The 15839-nt window shown below is 51.6% G+C and overlaps 1 protein-coding gene across 1 annotated transcript in view; it reads right to left on the reverse strand.

Moving 5' to 3' along the window:
- The window catches only part of LOC119437534 (TATA-box-binding protein-like), a 195870-nt gene that overhangs the window by 130992 nt on the left and 49039 nt on the right, over window positions 1–15839 (reverse strand). The window contains exon 2 of the mRNA XM_037704539.2: window positions 6846–6985. Within this exon, the coding sequence (XP_037560467.1) occupies window positions 6846–6985 (140 nt within the window). The remainder of the gene's footprint in view (window positions 1–6845; window positions 6986–15839) is intronic.

Here is a 15839-nt window from a genome sequence, read left to right on the forward strand (position 1 = left end):
CGCACCTAGGTTCGAGCGCTCGGACTGCGGCCGCGCACAGAGAGAGGAAGACGACGAGGCAGAGAATGGAACAGCCGGCTCAGGAACGGGTGCTGTCTCTGTGTGTCTGTTCATTACAATGGCGCCGTCTACAATGAACCTGCCTTAAGGCGTTTAAACCTTAAATTTTCCTCGCACGGTTCCTCGGCGTGCCAGGTCCCTCCTTCCCAGGAACGCCGTCCACGCTTCCTTCGATGTGGAGCCCGCCACCCTACCACCGTCGCAAGTACCCACTGCACCGTCCGGGGATGGCGTCGAAGCCTCCTCGGCGGCGCTCGGACCGGGATATACCGATGCCCTCGTCCCCGCCATCGCTGAGCTGACAACAGCTCCAGAGTATGACGACCGCCTTCGCATCCGTCAGCGGTTGCGTCCTGCCTGGGAACGCCGTCCACGCTTCCCTGCAGCCGGCGTTCGTGGACATACCGACGTTTCGCGGCTTTCAAGACGACGTCATCCTTTGGGTTCGAAACATCAATGCCCTGGGTGATCGTCATGTCTGGCCAGACCACACAAGATGGCTGGTTGCCGCGAAACGACTCTGCGATGCCGCCAAGGCATGGGACAACTACGCAGGCATTAAACTTGGGTCGTGGCCTGAATGGAGTGCAGCTCTGATCGCTGCTTTCGGCCCGCTCACGTATGCCTGCGTCGAGCCCGGCCAGCAGTGCTCTACGGCCGGATCTTCTCAGGAACACCACTCTGACGCACCAGTCGTGCCCAGTAACGCCTCGCCAGGGAGGCCTGCAGGCTGTCCCGCCGCAGAAGCCGGCTCCCCGAGTGTCGTCGCAGGCCCCATCGCAGACGGTGGGAAGCGCACGGCGACTACCGCTCCCGCTTTGAGTCGCCACCGAGCGGCAGATCCCAAACCAGCATCATTGGCTCCAGCACAACCTCTGAACACGCAGCAAGTCACCGCTGCTACTTTCACGCGGCACTCTACGCCGGCTGAGCTGCTGCGACGAAAACCGTGCATAGCTCGGAATCCGCAGCATCTTGCCGCTGTAGCTGCACCCGGGAAGGTTTTGGCAGATTGCTCCGCCACCTGCCTCGTTGTAGACCCAGAACGACAGCCATTTGTACCACCACGGCTCTTCGACTCTGCGGCGGCTTCCGACACCATACCATCGCTTTCAGAGACCAAGACCACTTTCGGTCCAAGGCATTCAGTGAAACGGCTCTCGACCACTTCAACGCAGGGGCGCATGGAGGCGCCGACGCTACCACTCCGAGAGCCCGACCAGTCCACGGATCATGGCAGGGAGATGCTTCCTGACTCGTCGGAGCCACAACTCTCCATGTCTACGCAGCCGTTGGCCGAGTTGGGGGGCGTTCTCATCAAAGACCTGCCTGCACGCGATAGACGCACAAGACGCGCGGGACCGCGGTCGAGACGCACGAAAGACCAGTCGCGCATTGGTCGCGGTTTTTCTTCGGTCGCGGCTGATTCGAACGCAACGGCGGGCGTCGATCAGTTTGCGGCAGCGTTGCGAGGGGGCACGCCACGGCTGAGTGGAGCGGCTGCTCATCGTGCAGGATCTCCAGCCCTACGTCCCCAACTGCGACAGGATGGTCGTCGACGAGACGTACGACCAGAGCGCAACAGTCAGTGCCGACCCCCCGAGGAGCTGGTTGCGTGCTGGACGGTCTCAACGACGACTACTTCCGACGATGACGATGCAGCGATTTTCCAGCATCAGCGCGCCCTCACAACCGCCAGAGCTGTCTTCAGCAGCGTGGCCCAGTGTAATGAAGAAAGACGCACCTAGGCTCGAGCGCTCTGACTGCGGGCGCGCAGAGAGAGGAAGACGACGAGGCAGAGAATAGAACAGCCGGCCCAGGGACGGGTGCTGTCTCTGTGTCTCTGTTCATTACAATATATATATTGTGAGCGCTAACTGTGCAATTCATCATCGTCTTCATGTGGATATACCCATCCTCACGATAATCATCATTTGGTCGGGTTGGTGTTTGTGGGCTGTCTCGCGCTTTGTGACAATACAAGAGCTCTGCCTTCACCTCGGGCGTCGTCTCACAAGTGGTGGAGTATGCGCTGATATCCCCGTCCTCTTGCTCTACCGGTCACCCCTGGAGCTCCGCTCTGGTCGACGGTTGTGCTCGCCAACGCCTTCGCGGCGGAAACGTGGAAGACTGGCTTGACCAGTACGACAGGGTGAGCGCTTGCAACCATTGGGACGAGTCACACACGCTCCGTTATGTTGCTTTCTACCTGGGGCAGGTCGCGCAAACTAGGTTTTTCAACCATGAGCGCGCCTTCCCTGATTGGCCAGCATTTACTGCGCAGCTGCGACAGATATTTGGCACATCTGCTGGGCGGTCCGAAGTAGCGAAACAGAAGCTCGCTACCCGCATCCAGGGAGCCGAGGAATCTTATACCTCTTACATTGAAGACGTTCTGGCCCTCTGCCGTCGCGCTCAGAGTGACATGCCCGAAGCGGAACGTGTCCGCCATATCCTGAAGGGCATCAACTCCGTTGCTTTTCACGCCCTTGTTATTGAGAAACCCACTTCCGTTAGTGACATCATTACGACTTGCCAACGACTTGCCACGATCTGCTCCTTTCGTCTTCCACGCGCCTCCTGCGACGCTCACCTTACCGTCGTAAGTACGTCAGTTCGTGTGCGTCATGCCAACATCGAAAACGTTCGACCTCTCTCACCGCTTGCCCTTTACAACCATTGCCGTGCCCGTCTGTTCCCTTCGAATTCGTGGGCATCGACTTATACGGTCCCCTTCCGCTTACACCCGCGAGTCACCGCTGGATTGTCACCGCCGTGTACCATCTCAATCGCTACGCTGAGACGGCAGCTCTTCCTTCTGGTGCGGCCTTTGAGGTCGCCGAGTTTGTCCTGCAAGCGATTATGCTGCGCCACGGTGCCCCTCGTGTTCTTCTAAGTGACCATGGCAAGACATTTCTTTCCCATGTTCTTGCTGAAGTCCTGCAAGCCTCAAACACCATACATAAGACCACCTCTACGTACCATCCCCAGACCAATGGTCTACCGAGCGTTTCCATCGAACTCTGTCCGCCATGATCTCCATGTATGTGAAACCCGACCACACAAACTGGGACTACTTCCTTTCGTCACGTTTGCATATAATACTGCCGTGCAGCGCACAACAAACTACAGCCCCTTTTTCCTCGTGTACGGCCGTGCACCGTATTTTGTTTTGGACACCACTTTTCTCTCTACGCCTTTTTCCATCCACATCTCTACCAGAGGAGTTCGCCGCCCGCGTCACCCACTGCCGCAAAATTGCGCGCGCCCACACCGCGACCATTCAGGACAAGAGGAAAGTCCGTTGTGATGCGACCCGCCGTGTCATTTCGTTCTGCCCAGGCGACGAAGTGCTCCTGTGGACAGCTGTCCGAGTGCCAGGGCTCTGAAAAATTTCTCCACAGGTATCGCGGCCCATGTACCGTGGTTGAAAGAACATCTGCCGTGAACTATCGCGTAGCTCCTGTTACCTCGGTTACTGACCGCCGTTGCCGCAGCACTGAAATTGTTCACGTCTCTCGCCTGAAGCCATATCTTCGGCGTTCCGACCGTTTCTGACTCGCTGCCTTGCCGGCCGCTTTCGTGAGGGGGGGAAGTTAGTGTGAGCTCTAACTGTGCAGTTCATCATCGTCTTCATGTGCATATACCCATCCTCACGATCATCATCATTTTGTCGGGTTGGTGTTCGTGGGCTGTCTCGCGCTGTGTGACGAAACAAGAGCACTGCCTTCATCTCGGGCGTCGTCTCACAATATATTATATATATATATATATATATATATATATATATACAGGGAGTTTCAGGGAACACTTTCAAAAATTTTGAAATTGGTTTATCGGTGGCCTGCGGTGGCCTAGCGGTAGAGCATCCGCCTCGTATGCGGGAGGTGCCGAGTTCAAGTACCAGTGCCGCTATGGTGGCTAGCTGGGTAGGTGTGCCGACCGGCGCCTCTGGAGCGTAGTTCACCGCTTCTCCGCGTCATGACGCAAAATTGGCGCTGCGGTCAGTCGAACGGTGCCGCAGCGCGCGTTGTCTGCCACAGGGGGCTGGCGGACTGGCGGCGCGCAAAAAAAAAAAATAATAAAGCCCGTATTGGAATAGTTGTATGTCGTCTGTTCGTGTCAGTTTCAAAGGTGAAGAGCTCCGCATCTCTCGTACTGTTTGTAAGTTCCTAAGCGATGTGGCATGTTCCAGGTCGGAAAAATGACCGGCGAGATTAGCGGCGGCGTTGCTCCACCAATCAAGACCACCAAGAAGACCTACTGCTTCGCTCCGAACTGCAAGTCGGGCTCTAAATTTGTGACAAAGACAGCGTAATTGTTCCACTGTGACAGCGGAAATGTTCACCCCGAGCTGCTCCGTAGCTTGCTCAGTATCGGTACGGTGGCTAGATTGTATCGGCGACGTTAATGAGCAAGCGGTACACCGAAAAGCGTACGTCCTCGACGTTGGAAATTTTCAAGCCGCACATGAGGTGCTCAGCGCCTGCGACATCGAACACCGCTGCGCTGCTACAGGGAGAAAAGTGATTCTAGGCTGATATTCTATATAGCAGGCTATGTAGCAAGGAAGTTCCTGCAAAGAACCAAGTGCTTCGATTGCTCAGGGACATTACTAAATTCAACAGAATGAGTAGGTCAGGGCTGTTGCTCCCTTCTGAAGCACTAAAAAAACTGGTAGCATCGCTCGAAGACGCCTTCAAGCTGTGCTTCAGTTTAAATGAGTTACGAAGGAACAGTGTATCGCCGACTTTGCATCCTTTATGCAGCTGAATCCCCCGAATTTGATCGGCTGTAAGCGGCACAAGAACGAGCTCACAAACGATGTTGTGAAGTTCTATTCAATTACACGCCTTTACTTCCTTGTCAAGGGCAATAACATGGCGCGCGAAAATAACAGGGAGAAGAAGAATCACCTGAAGTGGAGGCGTGTGCTGTGAATAATGTTATGATGCGGTGAACCAACGTTGCCTCCTTGCTGGCGCTAGGCTATTTATGTTGGTGCGTTTGCTGACTCAAGTTATGAGAGCGTTTCTTGTATTTTAAATATATTCACGAATTTAGCCCAAGACGTATTACTCTATTTTATTACAATGAAACAGTGAACCATATGCACTTACCAACACAATTCTTCTCGCACCAATTTAGATACTGTAACTGACGCAGCAATAAAACAATAGCTGGATTTCTCTAAATTGAAACATTAGAACTCGCTAAATATCATGTAAACACGGTTCCACATACCGTATAAAACCATTGCAGTATTGTTTTATGCATGGAAAAAATGCATTTACGTCTTAAATGCAATGGGCTGGAGCCCCGCGTTTATATCAATAAATGTGACTGATTGCCAAGCTAGAAAATTTACTTCAGCATTTCGTTTTTTCTGACTTGACGACAACAACAGGTTCCTCATTCTGGCTTGGCCTACACTGCTCAGAACGGTATTATAACGCGCACTTCAAAGATACAATCAGAGGCAAGCGATACTATCAGACACGCAGCTCGTCTACACAGCGCAGCCGCCGTTGCGCGCCGCTGAACCGTTCTACTGTCCGCAGCGCCAATTTTGCGTCATTATGCGGAGAAGTGGTGAACTACGCTCGGTCGGCACACCTGCCCATCTAGCCACCGTAGTGCCGCCGCAAAACCACTGGTTCTATCGAATGGGTAGCGATGTCCCCTGGCCTGGTGCTCGGCTTTCGTGGGCGTTCACATCTCCAAAAGGGGGGCCCAATAGAGATTTACGAGTTGTCTCTGGGCGTCTGGCTGGGCTACCACGGACGGCCTTGTTGAACAGCATCCGCTGCGGCTGTGGGAGGCAAGTGCTGCCGCCGGGTACCTGCCGGTAAAATAGGTACAAGCGTGCTCCCGGCCGGATGTTCGGTCATTATGGGGCCTCAACGCTTGAACTACCACCGTACACTGACAGGCGTATAACATAAATACGTCGCAAGAGCAGTAACCATTCGCTGAAGAACACTTATATGATTCATAACACTGATTTTCTACCAAACCAAGCATGCTCCTTATTACGTAGAAGTCAATTGGAGTTGAGTATTTTTGTGTGTTTTCTGGCGCCTGTTGGTTGTGTGGCGAAATGTGTTAAACTGTATATTATTGCCTCTGCAAGATCTACCTTGCAATGCTGTCGTTTTGTAGGTCATCCTTTCTGCTATGCAAATTTACGCAATGTGTAGTGTGGTTGCTTAGCAGAAAAAAATGAATTAAATAAACGCACGCCTTCATAGACAGCTACGTTTCGTTTATCGCGACGTAAGAAACTGCAAATTCCACATGGCACGTTACAAGCGTATACGAGTACTCCTGGATATAGTGTCTTCAGGGGCGTCCTTTCATTCGTGCAAGAAGTAAATTATTCATTTACCGTATTTGCTGTGCAATCGTAATATCAGTTTGCAAATTTTTCAACTTGCAGAGGCATATGCAGTAGCGTTTTATATGTCATTACTTTTGCGAGTAGTTCATACCATCAGAACAAGAAAATTTTAATCAAAGGTAGATAAATTAGTGCAGTTGAACAACCTGAATGCACGTTAACAAGGTTCATGCCCTCTGCTTTCGAAGTTAGTCTAGGGAATACCGAGTGAGATGTGGGCACTCGTGAGGTTATACGCATTCCATGTCACCGAAGTCATTTAGTCGTGGTTGCACCTAACACTTTTTTTTCAATCCACAACTTAGAAGGAAGACAATGAACACGAATGATCGAAAAATTTGTCAAATAACAATGAAAATTAATATTGTCAGAAGAAACACTCAGCTGTAACTGTGGCACTATCCCATGTGAACCCAAGCCAGGCAGAGGTGGTGTAGGCGTCAACAGGATTGGAGCCCCGAAAAGTGAAGAGACGGTGGCCAGAACAGACGATGTGAGTGGCGTCGCAGGTGTCGTAACGGGAGCCTGGGAAATGGGCAAATCAAGACAAAACTTAAGGGCTCGCTTCAGGACCACAATCGATGAATTCTGCTAGCTTCACAGTAAAGGCCTGTCGACCCTCCACAACGATATTCGTGCACATGCAGGCCTGCATAAAGAAAAAAAACAGGAATCCCTGCAGTGCAGCCTTCTAATGACGTGCCTAAGGTTCTATTGAAAGTGGCAAAGCACAACATCGTCTCGTCACCAACCCACTTCTGCCACCACTGATTACATTTCAGGTTTATGCTTTATCCATGTAACAAGCGACAGAACTATGCGTCCAACTTAATCGTTCACCAAGAGAAAGTTCTGAAGCAAGTCTGCCGACTCGAAAAATATGAATAAAAAATAAAAGATAATTTTGAATAAAACTTGTGACAGCTTAGGCAGTTCACGTGAGGTAAAGAACGCGCGCCCTACGTTCATAGGAAAGTTTGTGGCCGTGTAGTCATTTCTGCTACATCATATTATATTTTATTTATGGAACATAGGAAGCCATTAGTTAACAAGACATTACATACGAATGCGCGCAAAAGACAATGTGAGCCCCTAGGACGTTTAGAGTGGTGATTAAACACTATAGAGAAACAGAATAAACATAAAAATATAATAAATGAACAATAAATTCTGAGAGAACCTTGAACATTTCAAAACTTTTAATGCTCCTCTATTAAAGTATAGAATGCTGGTCGGACGGCACAGAAAGAGATTATAACTCTTACTCATGTCAGTATGGCTTACAGATCCTTTGCTATAATTACTTCATTCACTCTGGTGAGCGACCGAGCAATATTTCCGGAAGTGGCGTTTTATTCTAGAGCCTTATGCATATGCGACGTTCCTAGGAATCAGTCATTAATATTATAAATTATGTAAAATATTATCACCAATTTCGTGTATAGAGACTGCGGCATGTATTACCTGTTTTACATTACTAACCTCACCATTACAACTGGCATTGTTTTCTAGTGAATCAAACCCAAGTAGTATGTGCTTGCGTACAAAGGTGTACGTAATAGAGATATTTATCCACCTTTCCGGTGCTACCGACTGCCAAAAATAGTTGAATTCGCCGTTATTTGCAGGCTCAAAAGCAACTTAATTATGACCACACATCAACATCCCGGACAAAGTTCTACAGTGAAGCTGTATATGGCTTGTTTCCAGCGGATGGGGGTCCGTAGACCAAAAACCCCGAAGATTGTGCAATACCGGGCCGACCCGCGGCGTAGGTAAGGCGGAGGAGGAGAGTGTCGCTACTTTTTGTGTATAGGGATTTTAGTTTTGCCGCTAGTGTGTACGTGCCATTAGGCGCCCGTTCCGGCGTCGACGGAGTAACCGAGCGAACGAGCACAGCGAAAGATGAAAGAGCGAACGCGGAGCATGAGATGAAAGACGTGAGCTGTGAACGTCGGAGAGGCCCCTTCAGCGACGTGCGCGCGGCAAACTGGTTTCATACGGTCCCGCCCTACCGCTCGATAGGTACTAGTATGTTGTCCCAGCCAAACAGCTCGTTTCGTACTATCGTCTGTTCGCGTAGTTCTCGCTCGCGCTTGTTTGTTTTGCTTAGTTTGGTCTCGTTCGCGCTTGTTTCGATTGTCATGGTTTGAGATCGCTTTTTTATAATGATGAGTCTAAACCGAGACGTCCCGATGAAAAGGTTTTTGGAGGCAGTGCACCATGTCTTGGAGGCAGTGCGCCATCAGCTTTTCTTCCTTAAAAGGTCACTGAAATCTGCTCGCAATCATATCAAACTGCTATGCTAGAAAGCCTTTGTGCGATCAGTACGAGATTACGCCCAACGCGGTTTGGTTTCCTCGCACAAAGACAAACATAACCGAAGTGGAAAAAGTTCAAAGGAAAGCAATACTGTTTATTCACAACAAGTACAAAACCACTGACTCGCATACACAACTCCTGGCTTCATCCGCAATGGACACACTGGTAATAAGAACAAAGCAAGCTCGGCTAAAATTCATACATAACCTTTTGCACAAACGTTTTAACATAAATTCTTCAACATATATTACTTTCTCCACGTCCAGTATTTCACGCCATAAGCAAATGTTCATTGAGTACCCTTTCAAAATGGACCACATTTAGATACTCTTTTTTTCCTTAGTGCTTTTAGGGAGTGGAACGACCTCGACTCAACAACAGCTGATATAGAATCACCATCAATTTTTAGTAACATGATGGAAAAGAGAAAGGAATAACTGCTAAGGAACAACAGCTAGTAAGGAATAACTGTTAGAACAACTTATGCAAATTTGTATTTTACATTGTTTATATCAATCTCTTATGTTATTGTATGTTAATTGTATTAAGCTATACACTGTTAGGTTGTAAATGGTTGTGTTACACTTATATTTCATGAGATTGTATTGTATCACACTTTATTGTGTTTATCACATTTTTTTTCTTCTATAGATAGCGTTAGAGTTGACTTCACTAATTAAATGCTGGAAACGATGTCTTTCTTTCTGCATTTGTATCTTTCCAGACTGTACTGGAGTTTTCCAGACTGTATTCGTATTTTTCCAGACTGTACTGTACTAGTTTATTGTACTTTGTACACACATGTTCTATGAAAAAATGCTGTATCAACGCTTACATTGTAACATTATGCCCTACTGCTATGGTCTCGATAAAGAGATTAGCAGTACTGAAAATATGCGATTATGCACGACAAGACGGACCTTAAATAAAAGGGCGTGGAGGCGACACCCAGTGCCTCATTTTCCTTGACTTTGGAAGGCGGCGGCGCGGCCACAGAAGAGAGCACACCAACATGATTATGATCAGTGGCAACGACGTCGTCATCTTCATGAGGCATGACTCGCGTTAAGAACGAAGGAAGAACGTGAACACAGCGCCGACCGTCAGCAGACGAAGGAAAAGCACACGACATCTGGCACCTACAGAGAGGAGGCGAGATTTTCATGCTCTCACGTGACTGCCGCTGCGGCTCGCCGCCTGTTGGTATCGCCGCTCTGCCGCGGCTGCGTTTAAACGCCGACCGCGCGCCGCGCTTGTTTTATCGCTAGTGTTTACGGGTCTCTCTGTGGTGACGATCGCTCTGAGATACCGCCAGAGCATCCTGCGACGTCTGTTCACAAATGACGCCATCGATAAGGCATGCGCCGAGCACGTCAAAACAAAGCGGTGCATGAGTGGAGGGCTGTCTGCGGCGGCCGCTCTGTATCGCGGCCACGCGGCACCCGCGCGCTGCCTCTCGCGATCTCCCAATTAGCGAGTAAGTCTCGCTACACTTCGTCCCGTTTGCAACGTGCCGCAGAGACAGATTGTCCGCGCCAGCCAAAAAATTGCGAAATGAAAACACCTATAGCGCTGCGCTCAAATTTCTTATTAGGGAGTAGCGTAATCGTCGGTGAGCTTTATATTGCCGCGACAACTTGGCCACATTTGAGTAGCGCGCCCTTCGTATTGGACACTGGGCGCGCCGTACCGTGCTGTTGTTCAGCAACTACAGGCAGCGATCATTTGGCACGAGGAGCCGATTTCACTCGAGTCGCACGCGCACGAGTTATCAAGCGAGGAGAAAGTAGTAGCCGGTTCGACGCCAGTTTTAGAACGCGCTTGCCGGGCATTCTGGACGACCGCAGTGACTGAGTGTGGGCACAGGTTCGTCCTTAACACATATCGATCTTTTATTAGCCTGGGTTCCTCAACGTCGTTACAATATTGTTACAAAGCGCTGCTCGAGACAAAGCGATGGAAGACGATGACGCTCTTTGGTTGCTTTGCCATCTTGTATGTTTTGTATGCCAGTGGCCGCATTGTAAATATCCCGTAAATATATTTTAAACCTCTTTCCCCTTAACATTTTGGTGGAGGTGTCGGTTCTCCAAGACACACAACGGATTTACGCAGCGGGCGCTCCTTGGCTGCATTAAAAAGGCGAGAATGCTTCGGGCAGGTCGCAAACCGCGCCAACCGTCATCCGATGATAACAGTAATAAAGGAGCTGCAGCCTTGCTGGAAAACCGTGTACAGCTCCCGAATGAGAGCATGGGTATGCGCACCGAAGAAATGACTCGATTGTTCCGGCACACCGACCCCGCTACGCCCGAAGAAGAGAAAGTTCGCTTGCTCATGCGGGGAGTTAAGCAGGAGTTATTCGCCGGACTGATACGCAATCCACCAACGACAGTACAAGACTTCCTCTCGGAGGCTACGACGATCGAGCGAACACTGGATATGCGCAACCGGAAATACAATCGCCATTTGACGCCACACTACGCCGAAGTCCAAGGACTCTTCCGATAACCTGCGAGAGACCACCAGGGCGATCGTGCGTGAAGACCTGCAAAAGCTGCTACCATCATCACAGCCTCAAGTTGCTTCCGTTGGCGATATCGTACGGGAGGAAATCTTGCAATCGCTAGGACTTCCCGAACCACCGCAGCCTCAGCCGGAAGCAATGAACTACGCCGCTGCGGCAAGTCAGGCTATCGCCCCTCTGCGCCAGCTCCAGGACCCTAGGCCGGCGCGATTCCTTCGCCAGCGACCACTACCGCCGCCGATGCCATCGCGCCCACCGGTTGGTCAGCGCTACGGCCCGAGAGGACCGACGTTTGGCGCGCCATCGATCACCGCCCACTCTGTTACCACTGTGCAGAAGCCGGCCACACCTACCGCCGCTGCCAGTACCGCGCGATGGGACGGCAGGGATTCGCCGTCAACACGCCGCGTCCAGTGCGAGGTGAAAGACCGCGCGACATCGCCGACTACCTCGCCGGAGCCCAGTGGCAACCACGACGACCCTCACTCTCGCCGTCACTAGGCCGCTACATCTCACCGCATCGCCGTCAGTACACCGCGGTCCCACCCAGGGCTGATCTGAAAGCCCTTACCCGGGAAACTAAAAGTGGCAACCTATGGAGGTGCGGTTGCTGTACGACGCAAGAACGAAGATCCCCCGCCGCCTACGAAGACGATTCGCGAATCATCGCGACGAGATATCAGCACGCCGTCTGGCAACAGCCTTGACAACACTTCGCCGCTGAAAGAAGACCTTCCGACGCCGACGCAGCCGTGATCCGACGCCACGACTTAACCGCAACGCCAGACGACGGTCTACCGACGTAGACGTGCTAATCGATGGCCATAACGTCACCACTCTCGTCGACACTGGAGCCGACGATTCCATCTTCAGTGCCGCGTTCACCGCCAAGTTGAAGAAGGTGAAGACGGCCTGCAAGGACCCGATATCCGGACAGCGGGAGGCCACCTAATAACGTCGGCTGGAATCTGCACAGCGAGAGTGACGGTTAACAACCGCACTTACCCGGCGAGCTTCGTAAGCCTGCAGCACTGCTCCAGGGATGTCATCCTAGGCATGGACTTTCTAAACCAACACGGCGCAGTCATCGACCTAAGGTCCAAGTCAATAACGCTTTCAACGCACAAAGCAATATCACTGGATACAAACATAGGTTACCATGCCTTGAATGTGTTTGAAGAACAAGTCACCATTCCGCCTCGCTCCAGCGTAATGATTTCCGTCGGTACCGAAGTGCCTGCCGACATGGAGGGTGTCATCGAGGGTGATCATCACTTACTGCTCGACCGTGAAGTTTGCGTCGCTAGAGGCATAGCTGACCAACGGGAAGGGAAAGCAAGAGTGATGCTCACAAGCTTCAGCCACGAATACAAGCACATTAACAAAAGCACCACGGTTGCCTACATCGATGAAATAGTACAAGCCAGCAGTGCTCTCGCTATCACGGATTCTAGCGCACCTGCAACGACTACTGTAGTACCTGAACCAGATTTCGACGTCACTCGGAACCTTCCCAGGCAGACGAAATAACAGCTAGAAGCACTGCTCCTGCAATACAAGGACTGCTTCTCGTCGTCGTCAAAAATTGGACAAACCCCTGTCGCCAAGCGCCGCATCATAACCGACAAATGTGTCCGCCCACTCAACCAGAGCTCGTATCGAGTTAAGGCGCGCGAACGCGAAGCCATGGGGCAACAAGTCGACGAAATGCTACGCGACGACATCATCCAGCCGTCCAAGAGTCCGTCGGCGTACCCCGTGGTGTTAGTGAGGAAGGATGGAACCCTACGTTTCTGCGTCGATTATCGTCGCCTCAACGAATCACGAAGATGGACGTATACCCTCTCCCACTCATAGAGAGGGTATACGACGCCTTGGATCGACTCTACAACGCTAAGTATTTGTCGTCGATGGACCTCAAAACCCGCTACTGGCAAATTAAGTCCATGAGAGGGACCGGGAGAAGACTGCCTTTATAATACCAGACGGACTGTTCGAGTTTAAGGTCATGCCGTTCGGTCTTTGCTCGGCACCTGCGACTTTCCAACGCGTCATGGGTACAGTACTGGCAGGCTTGACATGGCAGACTTGCCTCATATACTTGGACGACGTCGTTGTGTTTGCCTCAAGCTTCGAAGAACACCTCTGGCTCCTTGAAACAGTTCTTCAGGCAATCAAGACCTCCGGACTCAAGTTGAAGCCAGAAAAGTGGCGCTTCGCATACAAGGAGCATACAACCACGCCGTCAATAAGTCTGGAGTGCGCCCTGAGCTACAGAAAACTGCGGCCATCACTTACTTTCCTGCGCCCGCCGACAAGAAGGCAGTGGGTAGATTTCTTGGACTGTGCGCCTATTACCGGTGCTTTGTCAAGGACTTTTCACGGATCGCCGAGCCACTGACGTACCTCACGAAGACCGGCGCAGGTCGCAGGTCGCAGACGGCGCAGGTCGAAGCATTTGAAGAACTGAAGCGACGCCTGGAATCGCCGCGAATACTTGCGCATTTCGAGGAAAGTGCCGATACCGAAGTCCACACCGACGCAAGCAGCGTAGGACTCGGCGCCGTGCTTGTGCAGAGGACTCACGGACTAGAAAGGGCTGTAAGTTACGGTAGCCGGTCGCTGTCCAAGGCGAAAGCAAATTATTCGACAACAGAAAACGAGTGCCTCGCCATCATCTGGGCTACATCGAAGTTTCACCCCTACTTCTATGGCAGCTAGGCCCTTCAAAGTTGTGAGCGACCACCACGTCTTGCGTTGGCTAGCTAACTCGAAGGGTCCTTCAGGTCGCCTCGCACGATGGAGTCTGAGGCTTCAAGCATTCGACAACACCGTCGTTTACAAGTGCGGGCGAAAGCACTCTGACGCCGCCTGCCTGTCTCGCGCCCCCGTCGAACCCCCGCCAGAAGACGACCAGGATGACGACACTTTCTTGGGACCCATCAGTGCCGACGAATTCGCCGAACAACAATGAGTCGACGCGGAGCTCCTTGAAACCTGGAAGGCAGACTACCTGGAAGGCAAGACCGTCTTTCTGCCGAAGGTGTTCAGGCGAGGATTGGCGTCGTTTTTCTTGCAAAACAACATTCTTCTAAAGAACTTCTCGCCACTCGGAACCAACTACCTCGTCGTGGTACCCTCAGCATTGCGCCCAGAGGTTCTGCAAGCTCTCCATGACGACCCAAAGGCTGGAGACCTCCGTTTTTCCCAGACGCTCGCGAGGCTACAAGAAAAATACTACTGGCCTCGCCTCACTGCTGACGTCGCCCATTACGTACAGAGATGCCGACACTGTCAGCGAAGCAAAACACCTCCGACAAGGCCAGCCGGTCTTTCACAGCCGATCGAACCACCTCGCCGACCGTTCCAGCTGATCGGGATTGAATTACTGGAGTCTTTCCCGACGTCGACGTCCGGGAATAAATGGACCGTCGTAGTTACGGACTACCTCACCCGCTACGCCGAAACAAAAGCCTTGCACAAAGGCAGTGCGACCGAGGTTGCCAGATTCTTCGTTGCGAACATATCCTCCTGCGTCACGGTGCCCCAGAAGTCCTCATCACCGACAGACATACGGCCTTCACGGCAGTAACTCAAGCCATCCTGCGATACACCGCCTACCACCCGCATACGAATGGCCTCACCGAGCGCCTAAATAAGACCATCGCCGACATACTGGCAATGTACGTCGACGTCGAACAGAAGACGTGGGATGCCATCCTTCCGTACGTGACCTTCGCATAAAACACGGCCGTGCAAGAAACGACGACATGGCGCCGTTCAACGTGGTCGACGGGAGGAACTCGGCAACGACGCTTGACGTCATGCTACTGGACGTCACCGACGAAGAAAATGTCGACGTTGCCACCTATTTGCAGCGTGCCGATGAACGTCGACAGCTCGCCCGCCTGCGCATCAAGAACCAGCAGAGGACCGACAGCCGGCACTACAATCTTCCACAATGCTACGTCGAGTACCAGCCCGGCAACATAAAACCCCTATATATAAAAAGTAGCGCCAACTACATCCCTCCTTCTCCATTCCACTGTCGCGCTTGGCGCGGCCAGCGCGACCGAGGCCCGATCTGGACAGTGGCGCCGCTCATGTCGCCCCTGCCGTAGCGGACGACGGCTAACACGCTACCAGATTAAATCCGCGGGAAACTTCGATCGCGCCCTGCGGAGCAGTTTTTCAGGCGCGATTTTGCTTCGTTAGTGAGTAACTGGTCTTAATAATACCGTTTTGGAAGCAGCAACGCGACGATGCGAGACGGCGCAAATACCAAGTGTGCAGCAAGCGTTTGCACTAGCCGGACGGTAAACAAAAAATCCTTTTGCCCTCGTCTTGTCGGTTCCGGCAACTGAAGGCGCAGCAGCATGCCATCACAAAGAAGTTCTTGTCCCAGCACGTTTGATGCGTTTGTGCGTACTGCACTTTCGTCGCACAGGCCCGAGAATGGCGATTGAAGCGCGCTGGAAAGAAAAATTATATATAGAAAAACGCAACACATGCTTCCACGTGACACGGATT

Source organism: Dermacentor silvarum, chromosome 1, assembly GCF_013339745.2.
Source record: "Dermacentor silvarum isolate Dsil-2018 chromosome 1, BIME_Dsil_1.4, whole genome shotgun sequence".
In the NCBI taxonomy this organism is placed as follows: Eukaryota; Metazoa; Arthropoda; class Arachnida; order Ixodida; family Ixodidae; genus Dermacentor; species Dermacentor silvarum.